Raw genomic sequence first — 14,728 nt, 5'->3', positions numbered from 1 at the left:
AATTTCTGGAACGAACTTTAGGAAATTATAGATCTCAATAAAAGAAACAGTTTCTATTTAAGAATTTATATGTGCTTCGACGCATTTTTAAAAAGCTATGCTCCTGGTTTGAATTATGAAATATGCAATTGATCGCACGTGACATCTGACAATAGTCTATGTTTTTGTTTTCTTCATTGTCTGGTTATAAAAATCAAAGGACGTGAACTAATAGTGTCACATGCGAGCGGAGTAGCTGCTTAAAAATATGTTGAAGGGCATAGATTTCTTAACAAAAGTTGATTCTTTTGTTGAGATTCATCCTGAAGTTTGTCTCTGAAATACTCTGTATGTACATGTACATATATACATATATGTGTGTATGTATTATGTAAAGAGAGTATTATACAAAGAATAAATTATCATTATTCTGTATGTTTTTACTCGAAATGAAATGTGTGATTTTGATATATTAAGAAAAGCCTGTCACCATATATTCTCGTGGAATTTTAATTTTATATTCTTCGTTTATTAAAATGACACAATTTCGCCGCTTTCGGGAAATAAAATTTGAAAAAAAAAAAGAAATAACAATAAATTAATTAACATAAATACTATATTCTTTTATCAAAATGAAGATACTTTTGTTGTTAAAATAAATTGAATTTGGTGTACAACAATAGTTTATTTATATCGAAATTAATTTTAAATGCGCAAGAAATGGAATATCTGGCGTGCATTCATTTTATAATAAATTAAATATTTCGTGGCGATGACATGTCTGTGTCGCGCGTGATATTCGACTCTTGACATTCGTTTTTCAGGACAGCTTGCCGTTGCATATAAACAAGGTCATTGTTTTATCATTCACATATTGTCGCATTGTGCCTCAGAATGCACGATCATTTCCTTATTACAATTAGCAATTATCAAGCGATTAATTATCTTTCATAATTAACAATTTGTAATTGTATCGAGGCGACAGCTATTTATCGAAATAGGTATTCCGTGAATTATTCGTTTGAAGTATAGGAATCGAAGCGATCGAGAATGGAAATTATAAATTATTGTTTTGATTGCGATATTTATGGGCAAACAATTTAACGATGCTATCGTTTATATTTCATTTCGCTTTGAATTTTTCATTTATCTAAATATAATATTTAGCCGTTGTTTTCAAATGGAAAATACGAAATAATATACGAGCTGCTATATCGTATTACTCAAGTAACTGAAAGCCAAGAAAGCCAAGGTATTTTGGGATGATGCACCGAAAAAGAGAGAAAAATAAAATAATTTCTCGAGATTGCTGGCGTAAGCCCGCATATAGCTCTTTTCCAATATAATTTCTTTTGAGAAAATCATTTGTTCAATCAGACTTCCTTTACTGCTAAATTCGTTCGATCTTATCGGATTCTGAAATTCACAATAATGCTGCTTCTAGGTGAATTTTTCTTTATAATGAAATCGTGATGTGTTATTTCCTCTGTAATGAGAATATGACGTTCTGTCGCGAATTGTTGAGTCCTTTCCAATTGCTTAACACACCTTAACATAAACGTACACAGGAATGCATAAAATGTAGCATTATGTACGACAATTGAAATAAATATATAAGCTGTGTATTGAATATAGTTAAATGTATAGGCTTTTTCCGTCTTTATTGGAAAAAAGCAAAATGGCCATCCAACGTTCTCCTTTATTATATATAATTCTTTATTACATATTATAATTGTCTTTATTATATATTATTTACAGTTGCCCCTATTTATTAGTAACATATGTAATTTCTAGAAAAAAACACAAACTTATATAGTCAACTGGTAGCTCTCGAGCCGAATACAGATATGTAGTGTCAACGATTAGCTAATTGGAATATAATTTATGTCGCCACAATATAATTTGTGTGCACGAAGTGTTTAGTGATTTTACAATTGGAAAGCAGCCATTATTTCTCTTGCACAACTCATCGTTAATCAGCGTTAAAGAATTAACGCGTTGTTCATCCAGTTGAGATATTCCTTGTGAAAATATCAAGTTGCCCATTTGCTAGAACGGATTTTATTCTCATAGATCGTAAAAGCGTTTTTGGGGTCGCAACGTTCGATCGCGCTGCCGTCAAGAATACCGCGGTTTTCGGTCGCTCTCGCATAGAAATACGTCACCGGCTCTGTTATGCATATTGCATACGGGTTATGTCCGGCGTCTGTATAGTCGTCCTCCTGACCACCGACAACGTACCGGATAATACGTGCGGGTCATGTAATACAGATGAGTCGCACTGGATTTCGCACAAGGTGTCAGCTATGTAATGTGGATCGTTATGTACCTGTTAGAACAACCTCGCACGCGAATTTGCTCTCACTTTAGGAAACCGCGAGAGAAACGATTTATCTTCAAAGCATTCGGTGATCAGTTAAATGTTGTCTCTGAAGAGGAACGAGAAGAGATTCATCGACAAACATGTGATTCACCGAATAATTAAATTACATGCCGAAGTAGTTTTCCTAATCAATTCTTGCTGCAATCACTTGATTTTAAAAAATTGATGTGTCTATGCATCGCGCGATATATTTTTCCTTTTCAGTTGTATTTACATTTATAAAATTTATAATGCAATGATGACAGTTACAGTTACGACACAAATGTCATAACTGCATCTTATTGCTCGCAATAACCGATAACTTTGCGTTTGGAAAATAAACGTAAGATAGTAGCGTCTCTCTCGTTCTTTCTTTCTCTCTTGACTGCGCGCCATTAACGATAGAAGAAATTCCAGCCTGGGATATAGTTTAAAACGATTTATTTCCTCGAAATAATCTTCATTTTATCTTGGATATCGCCGATAATGATGTTGCTCCGAACTAGACAAACGATCGACCGCCACGCCGATTGGCCAACGTTATGCCGCGCGGTAATCGCTTTTGGATGACCCGACCTGTTTATCCGGATAAATAATCACCGATGTCTCGTTCAAACGATTCGCCATTTCCTTTCTCGACACCCGACTTGCTTCTTCCTTCTCTCCTGCCGATCGATTTGCCACCGCTTTGAATTCAAAACGCATCGCGTCGCGTGTACGTGTACGAGATATATAGAGTGACCATAAATTCGCTCCGCGAAACGCGACAGCATCGGACTTCGCGAGCTGATATCTACATTGCCAAGTGTTGCACGATGCAGACATTATTTCGCGAAGATTCACGCTGCTTTATACGGCAATAACGCGAACTGTGGAGATAGAACATTCAATTTTTATCACCGGTGCGTTTCATACTTCAATTACTATTCCGCGGTGCGAAATCAGAACACTATAAATTGCTCGCTGCACTTATATATAAATGTATTAACATTTTTTAGATTTTGTATGTGGCAAAAATATGCAATATATTTGCTAGATGCAAAATTATTACGTGCTCTTGTGTAATATAATAATTGTATTCCAAGCGTAACAGAAAGTTGAAATAGTTTCGAACGATATTGATGCAGTGCTGGTTTTTGATTTCTTTTTTATTTTCTTGCTGAGCATTTATTTAATCGTCTTTGTCTTCTTCTACTTTTTATGAAAAAAGTTTATGGGAATCGACTTCTATATCGAATTAAATAATATACGATCGCGTATAATATAATGAATATTTATTGGTTTTGTTTATTCATTCTTCTCTCAGTTGATAATATTTGATAGTGATTGAAAAATTTTACGATAAGAAAATTTATTATTAAAATGAGATCAAAATAAAAAATGATATCAAAAATTTTTTGTAAATGTCTACAGAACGGATATTAAGATTTAATGAAGAAAAGACTTTGATATCAGTTAAATTTCGTTCGTTATATCAAAATTTAACAGTCTTTATCTTTTTTTTTTAATTTAATATATTAATTTTATACGATCGTAGTTAAAGAAAATTAATCTTTTTAAATGTGAATGTTTAATTAAAAGATCTGTTTGTTGCGGACAGTCAGCATCGTTTATGTCACGCATTACTTTACGGAAAAGTAGAAAGCAGTCCAGACGTGATGTGATATCACCGCTTTTAAATATTCTACCATTCTGTCGCGTAAATACGCGCTTTTACATGACTCCTGTATAATGCCACTCTTGTATAAAGCTAGGAATAAAGATATATATTTGAATAAAATCTTTGTTGTGTCAATTAAGTTCTAACAGTGAAAAGCTTTTAGTTGTATACTGAAGAAACTTTCAATATTTTCTCCAACAGTTTTAAGATTTATTTTTTCCGTTTTAATCGCTCGTGTCTGTTTCATAGAGCCAGCTGGCAAGTGGCCAAATATTACGAGATAGTCGGTTCATTAAAATTTTTTGCAAAAGTTATCTGAACGAATATCTATCTTTACATATATTACTCTCGTAAAATATAGTTTTCTGTAAAAGCGTCAAATGAATTAAATTTGATCGGAATGTTAGAGAAATAAAAAACTATTTGTTAAAGATAATAATACAACATTATATGCACTATAATGTTGATTAATTCATGTTTCATCATTGCTGCGATGAGTTCGTCCAACAAGTATTCGAGATAGTTTGTCAGACGAAATATGCCTGTGCTTATGCACATCGAGCAAACCGCGAATACAATAGAGATTAATTCAAAGGAAATATCTATCGTGATCGCACGGTAATCCAACATGACGGTTTTCAGGTATTCCACCATGGCGTGTAGTGAACTGCAATGGCATGATAGATAAGGTCCTCACACATGTACGGATACATCGACACATTGCATTCATTGCAGCAAATGTTTGCGGTCATGATGCATACGCTCAGTTTATTTTCGTTAGTTTATGAAGCACGAAGAACTGACAAGAATGCAAAGAGTTTACTCGTTTCTATTAAATTTTAACGATAGATTTTCGATCGCAATGTTCTTTCTCGAGGCTATCCGTAAAATAGAATATAGGGCAAACATATGAAAGTATATTTGTAAAAATATCTATATAGGATATATAAAGCGTGATATAAAAATATATAAAAGAATTGGTAATGGTAAATAAATTAACCATGATATATGAATGTATATTATTTCCATCGAACGAGAATTGCTTTTTTTCCTGGCAATAGACTACAATAGCAGTAAAATTTATCGCCAATGATAAAACGGTTGCAAGCTTCTTCCAATATTTGCTGCGCGGTATCCCTATAATCAATTGCGTCGTACTAACAATAAGGCGTTTCTGAAAATTTAATATGCCATGGTGCGGTTTTCTCGTTTCGAATTCGCTGCTTTGTCATGAGATAACTAAGTACACAGTCACGGAACGCGATCGTTATTACAGCTCCAATAATGCACACGATACTATCGTTGGCTACCTTTTCGCGATTCCAATCCGAATATATGCGAATACGCCGTTGTGCAATTTCATATAAAATAGCACTAAATAAAATTGCACTATATCGAACGAACCTGCGTTGAGCCGCGATTGAGAGAATTCTTCGTGTACTATGAGGACGTTGTTAATAATTAATCAATAAATTAGTGCAGAATTTGGATCGTTGGAAACGGCAACCGATTGGTGCGCAACAATGCAGTTGTTACAGAACGTAATCGTAGAAGCGAGAAAATTGGGCCACGGCACATCGTGAGAATCCGAGTCACTTGTCGGTGCCAGATCTCATAGTCACTTTTACACAGTAAAAGTGCTCCACATTTACGCGTCTTTAAGTCTAATTGTTTTGAAGTTATTTGCGACATTATAATCAGACGCCCGTCTTTTAAATCTGAGACTATTGGAGACTATCTGAGAGACTATCGTTTTATCCCCGTAAAACGATTGCTTTACGGAGATCCATTCCGATTATGTCACGGCTGCGACAAGCGCAGTCATAACGTTCAAGTTAACTGCTCATCGAATCGTTCTCTAGGTCAACCGAAATTTGAATTGTAAAAGTGATAAAGCTGTGATTGCTTATCTTCCGAGAGACTGGCGGTAGTCATGGCTGCTGCTTCCTCTGTCGTTCGTAAAGATAAAAATCCATTTGTTTCGTCACGAACAATTGTCGGTACTGCGCACCATCATCGTGTATTTTGAGCTCAATGGTACAAGTCACCGTTTCACTCGACACCAATAATTAATTCACCCGTTTCAAGAGACACAGATGCGCTAGCCTGACTGCTGAGCGCGTTTCAGCCAAGTATTTCCGCCTATCCGCCGCCCACCTTTCGACTCTCCCTCTCTGTGTTCTTCCTCTATGTTTGCGTCTCGTCTACACGTATACATCCGTATACATTTAAAATGGTTAACACACGCGCGTATGCACACACGTCATTACGCCGCGTGTCAAAATATCTCGCAGTCGATCGTTGTCACTCACGATCGATACGCGCCGCGCGAAAACGATCGAGCGATAATGCGCGAACGATACCGATCACAATGTCCCTATGAACATAATTCCGTAGATCGATCTCTGGTTTATACGTTCTTCACTGTCGATAGTTAGTCCGTTCTCCAGAACTGTCGGTGTCCAACTAACCACGCCACGCTATGTGAACGTGATTTTCTTGAGGGCGAAGGAACGCCTCTATCTCTCCCAGCATTCTGCTCTTTTTGCCGTACTCGGACAGGAAGTTCAAAGGGGTGACACATGTGCATGGCACACGTACGCGAGAGGCCGCTTCACGTACGATCCTCTCGGGGTCACGGGATCAGTCGTGCAAAAGGGCCGATAATCGAGCGTAAGCAAGCCGCGCCGATAACGCCGACTGCTTTTAACACGGTAAAATTTTTCCTGCCGGCAGAGATTTACTGCGCGATTTCGTGCACGGAACGAGATCGAAAGATCCGAAAATTGTCGGCCGATGAGCATTAATTCCTAAGCGTGTGTATCTGGTTGGAAATAATTCCGCGAGAGTTTTCGACGTGATGACAAATGAGGACGAAGCGGTTTTAGGATGCAAACGGGAACCGCAACGTCGGAAGTCAAACGCAAACCTGAGGATTTCTACGTGCCGGTTGTTGCGATGCAACAACAAGTCCGGGAAATGGCGTATGTTGAACTTAACTGCAATTTCAACGCAGTGGTTCCTCCTTAGGAGCTGTAATGATTTTCCACACCGTGCGTCCAAATTAAAGGGACGCCAAGCGTATGCTGGTTGTTAAGTTATTTATTATTTTCTCGTTTTTGTTCCGCCAGAGAATTTATCACTGTTTTTTCGAAAAGAATACGTTGATGGAGATTTACGTAACGCGAAACGTCACGTTAAGGTAGATCCAAGATCAGGCTAGCAAGGATGAACGATCACGAACAAACGTTTATGCATGGACGAACGAAGCGCTTTTTCCTTTGAAAAAAGAAATATATTCGTCAATGTAAAAGATCTTGCACTAATTTTATGAAAATTAGGTCCCATGAAATAAGTTAGATTTCATATGAAGAGCAGACTTCCAAAATCTATTTTTCAAAATTTAATTTTTTTATTTAGAGATGACATAATATTCAGTATTGAAAGATTCATATTATATAAGGCGTTATAAGCTATTCTGGGATGTTCACAAAGCATTTTTTTCATCATCAATTTATGCGTTGAAGAAACCTAGACATTCAAAGTGCATTATGTCTTTTAACCTGTAGATCACCGGTATAACGTTATATGGCATCACGCGATGACTCGTATCTATCAAACAATGTATAGTAGACATATATATGGATTATTATAAGACTTTATGAGGGATTTATCCATGATTTTGGATTTTAAAATCCCAGCGGTGTAAAGGTTAACCAGATACCTTCTAATTGTTTTTTTGTAAAGCACATTTTTTGTGGTCTTTTTTCTTGTTTTCTAATAATTATAAATTTTGAACAAAACGCATTGTGAAAGACTGCTCCTCACACATAATGTAGTTTATAATGTGAAATTGAGTCCCGATGAATGAGACACGGAAAGAACGACTTCGTTGACATGTTTAAAAATTTAGCTACATACAGATCTGAAAATAATTTTGTTGACCATCAAAATGATTATGGAAGAAACTCAAACAAGTGAGACAGCAATGCTGCAAAAAATTTTGACATTTAAGCAATCATTTTTTGAGCGTTCTACATAATTATTTTGATATCCAACAGAGTTATTTTCAGATCTGTACCCAGATAAATTTTTAGATATTTCGACAAAATCATTCTTTCTGTATAATCTTCACATATAATGTAGCTTATAATGCGATGAACAAAAGGTGTCATAGACACAAGGCTCAATGGATAGTTTTTGAGTTACAGTGTACTAAAGGTGCTGTCAGTACAAGTTTTAGAACTTTGATACATCGTAGTTCAAAAACTATTCATTCGACCATTATTAAGCCTTGTGTCCATAACATGTTTTTGTTCATCACATTATAAGCTACATTACATAATTTATGTAGGTATGTGAAAACTAAATTATTTCACCGAGATTCATTTTTCTATATAATTAATGCGATTCTTCGAGCTCGTTCTTATCATGATCAAGGTTCATTTGTTCATGTTTATTCGTATTATTTGCTTGATCTGATTCCATTTATGGAAGCCCATGTATGATACCCTACGTATCATTGAAGTGATGAATATTGCCATCGATCGTAAAGTTTTTCGGTCGTCGTCAAATAAAGTCAGCACGTGCTCCGAGTTTCGAATGACATTTAACTCTTTTGTTGGAAATTTACCGAGAATCTCTGTGTAATTCCGAGGACACGAATGTCGCGCGTGGACACCGGCGGTCGCCGGAACAGCAACGAGTAAAACATTGTTGGTTTTGCGGCAGTGGCTTTGCTAAACGTATACAGGTTTGTCGAGGCGTATTGTATGCGTTTGTGGGACGCGTGGGCGTGTATGTACTCGCATATGCATATCGAAGAGGGCGAGACGTTGCCGCCACACAACGCGCCTCGGTTTCCTGTTCTTCTAGACACCAACCCTGCCATCCTTCGGTCTCGTCGCGTTATCAGGTAGTCCGATAATCGAGTTACTCTAGCTAGGTTTGTGTGCACTACCGGCTAACAGAAGTTCTCCGATTCTGTCGTCGTGTGGAATCCCTTCGTCACGCTACTCCTTGTTCCCTGCGGTTCTCTCTTCTCATTCTCTGCCCGCCAACGCGACGGGTGATAAATTTGTTTACGCTCGTAGATATCGACTGGACACGGTACACACGAAAATTGCATACGAATAAGAGTAACGGTGGACTGATCGATCAGCCAAAGACACGTGACATGCTATTAAAAAATTGTCGAAAAGTCGACTAGCTGAAGTTACTCCATTAGTCGAATGAATCGACATTGATGAATTTTCCGTTAATTTATCAATTATAAAGCTTTTGTATTGTGGACAATTTAATTTCACCACAATTCTGAATCCTTTGCGAGAATCCTTTAGGTGTTAAGTTATATGAATTATTTATGAGTCTCGATAAAGGCTTGTTGATTCGAATTCTCGGTCAAAGAGCGAATCGGGTCAGTTGACGGATACTCGTGATGGTTTGTTCCTTCAATCGACTTGCACTAGTCAGAAGCTAGTAAAAGTCAAAGGTGAGCAAAGGACAAGCCGACACGGTTCGTGGAAATCTCACTGATAGTTCTGCTAATGAATTGGGTGTGATAAGGGCGATCGTTAACGCGCATTTATTGTGTAAAACACGGCTCTTTTATATGGATTCACTCGACCGAAAACATTAGATTAATTAGGAAAGATGCGAGCTAAACGGTTGACCTTTCAATGTTTTTGACTTAATACGAATAAAAGCAGAAGTGATTTCGATATAATTGAGAGAATCCGCGCGACTGGTATAATAAAAGCGATTATATTTTACTTTCAACGAGCGCGATGATTTTCGCAAAAATAAGGATGTCGTTGGATCGTAGTCTTTATCCTGGACGGTCGGTTCATTTAAATATAATTAAACTACTTCTCGTGGAAACGCGGAGACGGAGGTGGGTATCGCGAATAAACGACGGGCGGAACCGGGCGAAACTTTAGTAACACTTTCCGTGGACTTGCAAGTACTCATAAACCAGAACGAAAGAGCCGTCTGATAGATAAAAAAACAATTTTACATAATAAGGTGGCGTGTCTAAAAAAATATGCGTGTGAATTGTTCGGCTTTATAAATACTGAATATTTTTTGTCACGTATGGAATATGTAACTTTATTATAATTTTCCTCGCAATGACTCGATTGATAGCCGCAATTAATTATCACTATTCCGTAGCATATCTGAGTTTATATCTATTTACACGCGTTATTGCATAGCCTGTTTTTACACGCACTCGAGAGAACGTTGACATTGAGTTAACGAGACGTTAAGGCGTTTATTTTCATCATCTCGTCAAGAGGTTTTGTATTCCGTCGCTGAACAAGCAGTACTTAATTGCTGCCTTAGTCAAAGTGGTCATCAATTTAAAGTTGAGATATTGATCAATGACTAAACGTTATAGGAATGTCGCAGGATAATTGTAAAAATTGATAAATTTAGCCCTTTCACAGGCTAAGTAAACAAACAGTTTGGAGCTATCAAGATTTTAACGAAGTTTCTATCAGAAGGTGGTGTTTTGTGGAAAGGTCTGGCCTCTTTTGTGAGAGAACTGAATATTTACAAAAATCGTGCAACATGAATATCTAATGTCTACTCGTGATAGTCTGCTGTGCTAACTACCGGCTCTGGAAACGATACTCCGATTACCGAGTTATACTCGTAGTTTATACGCGGCGTAGCTACGCTATTTGAATGTATTACTCTGAGTGGTCACTAATGTTGCTATCGGCACTTAACGCAAGTAATTCTACCACTTTGCGAGCACGTGCGCCTGTGAGGGGCTTAATCGTCATATGATCCGGTACTCAAATCGAACATTACCGTCTATGTAGGATGATATGCAAAATGCAACACATACAATCATGACATTTTAACATCAATTAAAAGTCTAATGACAGGCGTATGAATTCTTTTTCCGAAAATCTAGAAATAATTTATCAGCCGTATGAAGATTTAAATTGCTTCGAATATCATTTCAAATTGAAAATTCTGAAAACATTGAAAATTTTGAATATCTCGAAACTCTGGAAAGTTTTGAATTATCTGGAAAATTTTCCCTTAAAAGCGTTTATAAATATTTAAAACACTCATTCTTAAAGACAAAATTGTTATCTATAACGATATATAAAACGATCCCTCAAATTATAATATGATAATTAGGATAATAATATAAATCAAATAATTTTGAAAAAATATATTTTTAAAAAATATAAGATTTAAAAGTTTTTTTATTTTGAATAATATTTCAAGTGTTTCGAGATTTTTAATATATTTTCAAAGTTTTCGATTTGTCTCAAGCCCATCACTTTATATTGAACATTATTTTGAAATTTTCATAGTAAGTTATTAGACAAAAAATGACATTTACTTCCACATTTTTATATTTGTTATACTTTTATATTAAATACATTTTAGAGACGTGTAGATGGAACTATCTAGTTCAACTACTTGAAGGATTATGTATGAAAGAAAGATTGATTCTATGCATTCATAGATTTGTGCGACTATACTAAACAATCCAGTAAAATAAATTATATCAATCTTGTTTATTTTTCTACACTTTTCAATCTAAAAATCGTGAATTATTGCACAGTATAGATTATTAACTCGCGTCTCGACCGTGAGCTTGATTTTTTTTTTATACGTTCGCGAATTAATAATCAGTACTAGCGCCGTATCAACTTCCATCCATCGACCGTACATCTACATGCATTTAAACCTGATCGTACAATCCGCAAGAAGTACTCGAAGATTAGGATAGGGACCACTTGGTGAGCTGGCTGAGCGATTTACCTCTTTTACCTGGGCTGATTTTGAACGGGGATCGGCGACCTGGACGGTCTCATCGGGAGGCAGCCGCCAGGAGTTCCTTTCGATGTTAACGCTGGCGTTCATAGCGGCCTCCTCCTCCGCCTCCCGTGTCCTTCGTCGTTCTCAGCCACTTCGTCTTTGCACGATCGCTTCTCCAAGGTCCCCAGGGTAACCCCTGGGCCACTCCTGGGGCCGAGGTTTTATTACACCAATCCACAGTTCCTCACCTGAAAAAAAGGAAAAGAAAACGAGATCTAATAAATTTATATACGGTAAAATATGGCGTGAAGCAGTGGAAAGGTATACACACTCGACCAATTTAACGGTGAAATTACCGAATGAATTGATGAAAGCTGATGAATATTGAATTGGAAGAGATAGAATATCGAAGGATGGCAAGAAGGCAAAAGGGGATAGATTGTAAGCTCGTCGATGATGAAGACTGAGAAAGTGAAACTTAATCTCAACTTCGGTCTAAGAGTTAAGTGTGATATACAGAGATAACGTTAAATTGAAGCCGTGAACTTGTCATTACGAAAGCTGAATTGTATATAATATGTTCAAATACATACACTGGAAAAAAAATTAAATTTTAATAAATATTAGTTTGAATAATTCTAAGTAAACATTTACTCTCTAAATAAACATATATTTATTTGATACAAAAATCATTTGTGATTTAACTATCATTTTTTTATTCAATAAATATTTATTTACTGTAAGTGAATGTTTACTTATCAAGGTTAGTACTATTTAAAGAAATATGTATTAAGATTTAATAAAATCTTTTGTATATATTTACGGGAAAAATCACAAGAAGAAATTTCAAATTGTTCAAGACAATAATCTATTATTAAGCTATATAATTTTCTCAATTTTTGTTGTATCTTTTTATTCATATTTTTATATCGCGGACGTTACCAGATGCCAATCGACGATTACTTCGACGCTCGACATCGTAATTTTTCCGGAGGAATTTAATATCTGCGCGGTACGATTAGTCAACGCCCCGAATTCCCCGTAAAAGTTTCAGTGTTTAACTTGAGATTTGTATGAGAAGGAGAGGAAGAGAAGTTTGGCTAACCCCTCCGCCCCCTCCCCTCCAGTTGTTACGTACTTTTTTTTTTGTGCAACAAAGTTACAACGGTTATGTGTTCAGTAACTGAAACGAGATCGCGATAACGAAGTACCGATTTCGGCTACTGCGAATTTATGGAGCGTAAAAGAAATACAAAGGAGACGCGCGGGAAGAGAAGGGATGGTATCGAGAGGCCGATCGATCTTTTCCTTCTCCTATTTTTCCATCGTTACGTAGAATAATGCACCGTTGGAGATTCGGAGGGCGGAAATACATCTGTAAAATTAAACAGCTCGGCTAATCGCAAAGTCTTACGCGACGAAAATCGTTTTACATTGAGTTTGAATTCTGAGCTTGTTCGCATCTCGAATTATAAAGTATGAACGCGATTATCATAATATCATTTTAATACGACAGCAACTGAGAAATTATCTTGTCAAAAACTTTGAACAACGTTATGAGATGATTACGGATGAAGATTAAACTCTCCACATAAATAATCAAGGATGTACGCTTGTATCTTCTTCCGATGAATATCGAAAGACATAGAAATAAAATTTGTTATCTACCATTTTACGATATATCATCATGACGCGACCTTGATTGTAATAATTAATATGTGGAATATTTATGAATTTATACTATCTTCGTGTACAAGTCATAGTTTAATCATGTTCTTGAATTAAATATCAAATTGTCGCTCGATCAGTGACGCGAAAGGGTCGCAGTAAACGTCTCTGTTAATCGTTATTGCCTCTTAGCGTTGTGTATCAACATTCGTTGATAAACATTGATATGTCAGTGAGAGCGCAAGAGTGAAGGGAGAAAAAAGGCGAAGAGCCTCTTCTGCGAGAGGGAGCGTTGTCCTCGTTGTGGGGGATGCAGGGGTAGCGCGCGCCGTGTTAGCTCCATGTGACGTCAGATGGGTTACGTCAGTGGCGCGGTAGACTGTGTGGGTATACATACCTCTTGGTGAAGATGCGGGAGGAACTACGGGGAGAGAGGACGGAGGGATAGTCGAGAGGTCGCGGAAACGAGGAAAAGAGGGGATGCATGAGGGTGATCGCAAGTGGATTCGCGAATGCTGCATGGAGGACGGGGCTGACGCAGAATAAGGTCGACCACCCCGGATCTCCATCCCCCGGATTTCATTCATCAGTCACAGTCGAGCATAGCACGAGCTAACCGGATTAATTCTTCCGCGGTTGTCTGCACGGCGGAAAGGACAAAACCGTACACGATTTGTGTCGCAATGGAATTTCCAAAAGCAGCTATTACAAGTGGTCGCGTCAAAAATGTATGTCTGTTATCACAAGTAATGTGTGCAGTAAATTAATGGCTCCGAATAAAATCCTCTTAGAAAAGAAAATTTTTTTTTCTCAAGAGAGATAGATGTATCACTGTAATTGCAGAGATGTAAAATATGAGATAATGGAAAGGAAGTTCGAGTCGCGTAACGCAGTTGCAAGTTTATTTCGTTGTGATAACGATTGAGCCTGACCGATCCACCCCATGTCGTTTTATACGATTTGCCTTGTATCGGCGTCGTAAATCAATTCCAAATCTCCGTTCCGCAAGAAAGCCTGTAAGAAACGCGCATCGAGTAATCGAATTCTCACTGCGAGCACGACGAATGGATCCGCAATTTCGTTAAGCTCACTCCTCCCGAACTTTTTTGCAAAAGCATCCTGCTTCACGTACGAACTATGTGGCGCCAAATTGGCTCGTAAAATATTTCATACGATGCCTTGGCCATCTTCTTTATTTGATCGATCGACAAATCATAGATAGATTAAATTGCAAAGTTGGCATTCAAAATACGGTTCGTTTTCCTTAAAAAAAA

General features: G+C 37.0%; 1 protein-coding gene across 4 annotated transcripts in view; it reads right to left on the bottom strand.

The window, feature by feature from the left end:
* Positions 1–14,728, bottom strand: part of LOC105146800 (inactive dipeptidyl peptidase 10) — an 82,310-nt gene that overhangs the window by 14,491 nt on the left and 53,091 nt on the right. For 2 of the 4 annotated variants that reach the window (XM_011057316.2, XM_011057317.2), the window contains exon 2: positions 11,790–12,034. In XM_011057316.2, coding sequence (XP_011055618.1) covers positions 11,790–11,891 — 102 coding nt within the window. In that variant the 5' untranslated portion in view covers positions 11,892–12,034. Of the gene's footprint in view, positions 1–5,911; positions 6,206–6,364; positions 6,555–11,789; positions 12,035–14,728 lie in introns of those variants that run through there. The other 2 variants (XM_087413973.1, XM_011057318.2) reach the window with 2 other exon arrangements.

Source organism: Acromyrmex echinatior, chromosome 1 (genome assembly GCF_024713525.1).
Source record: "Acromyrmex echinatior isolate Ae372 chromosome 1, ASM2471352v2, whole genome shotgun sequence".
NCBI classification, from domain to species: domain Eukaryota; kingdom Metazoa; phylum Arthropoda; class Insecta; order Hymenoptera; family Formicidae; genus Acromyrmex; species Acromyrmex echinatior.
The sequence above is the reverse complement of the archived record's forward strand: the minus strand, read 5'-3'. Positions and strand labels throughout refer to the sequence as shown.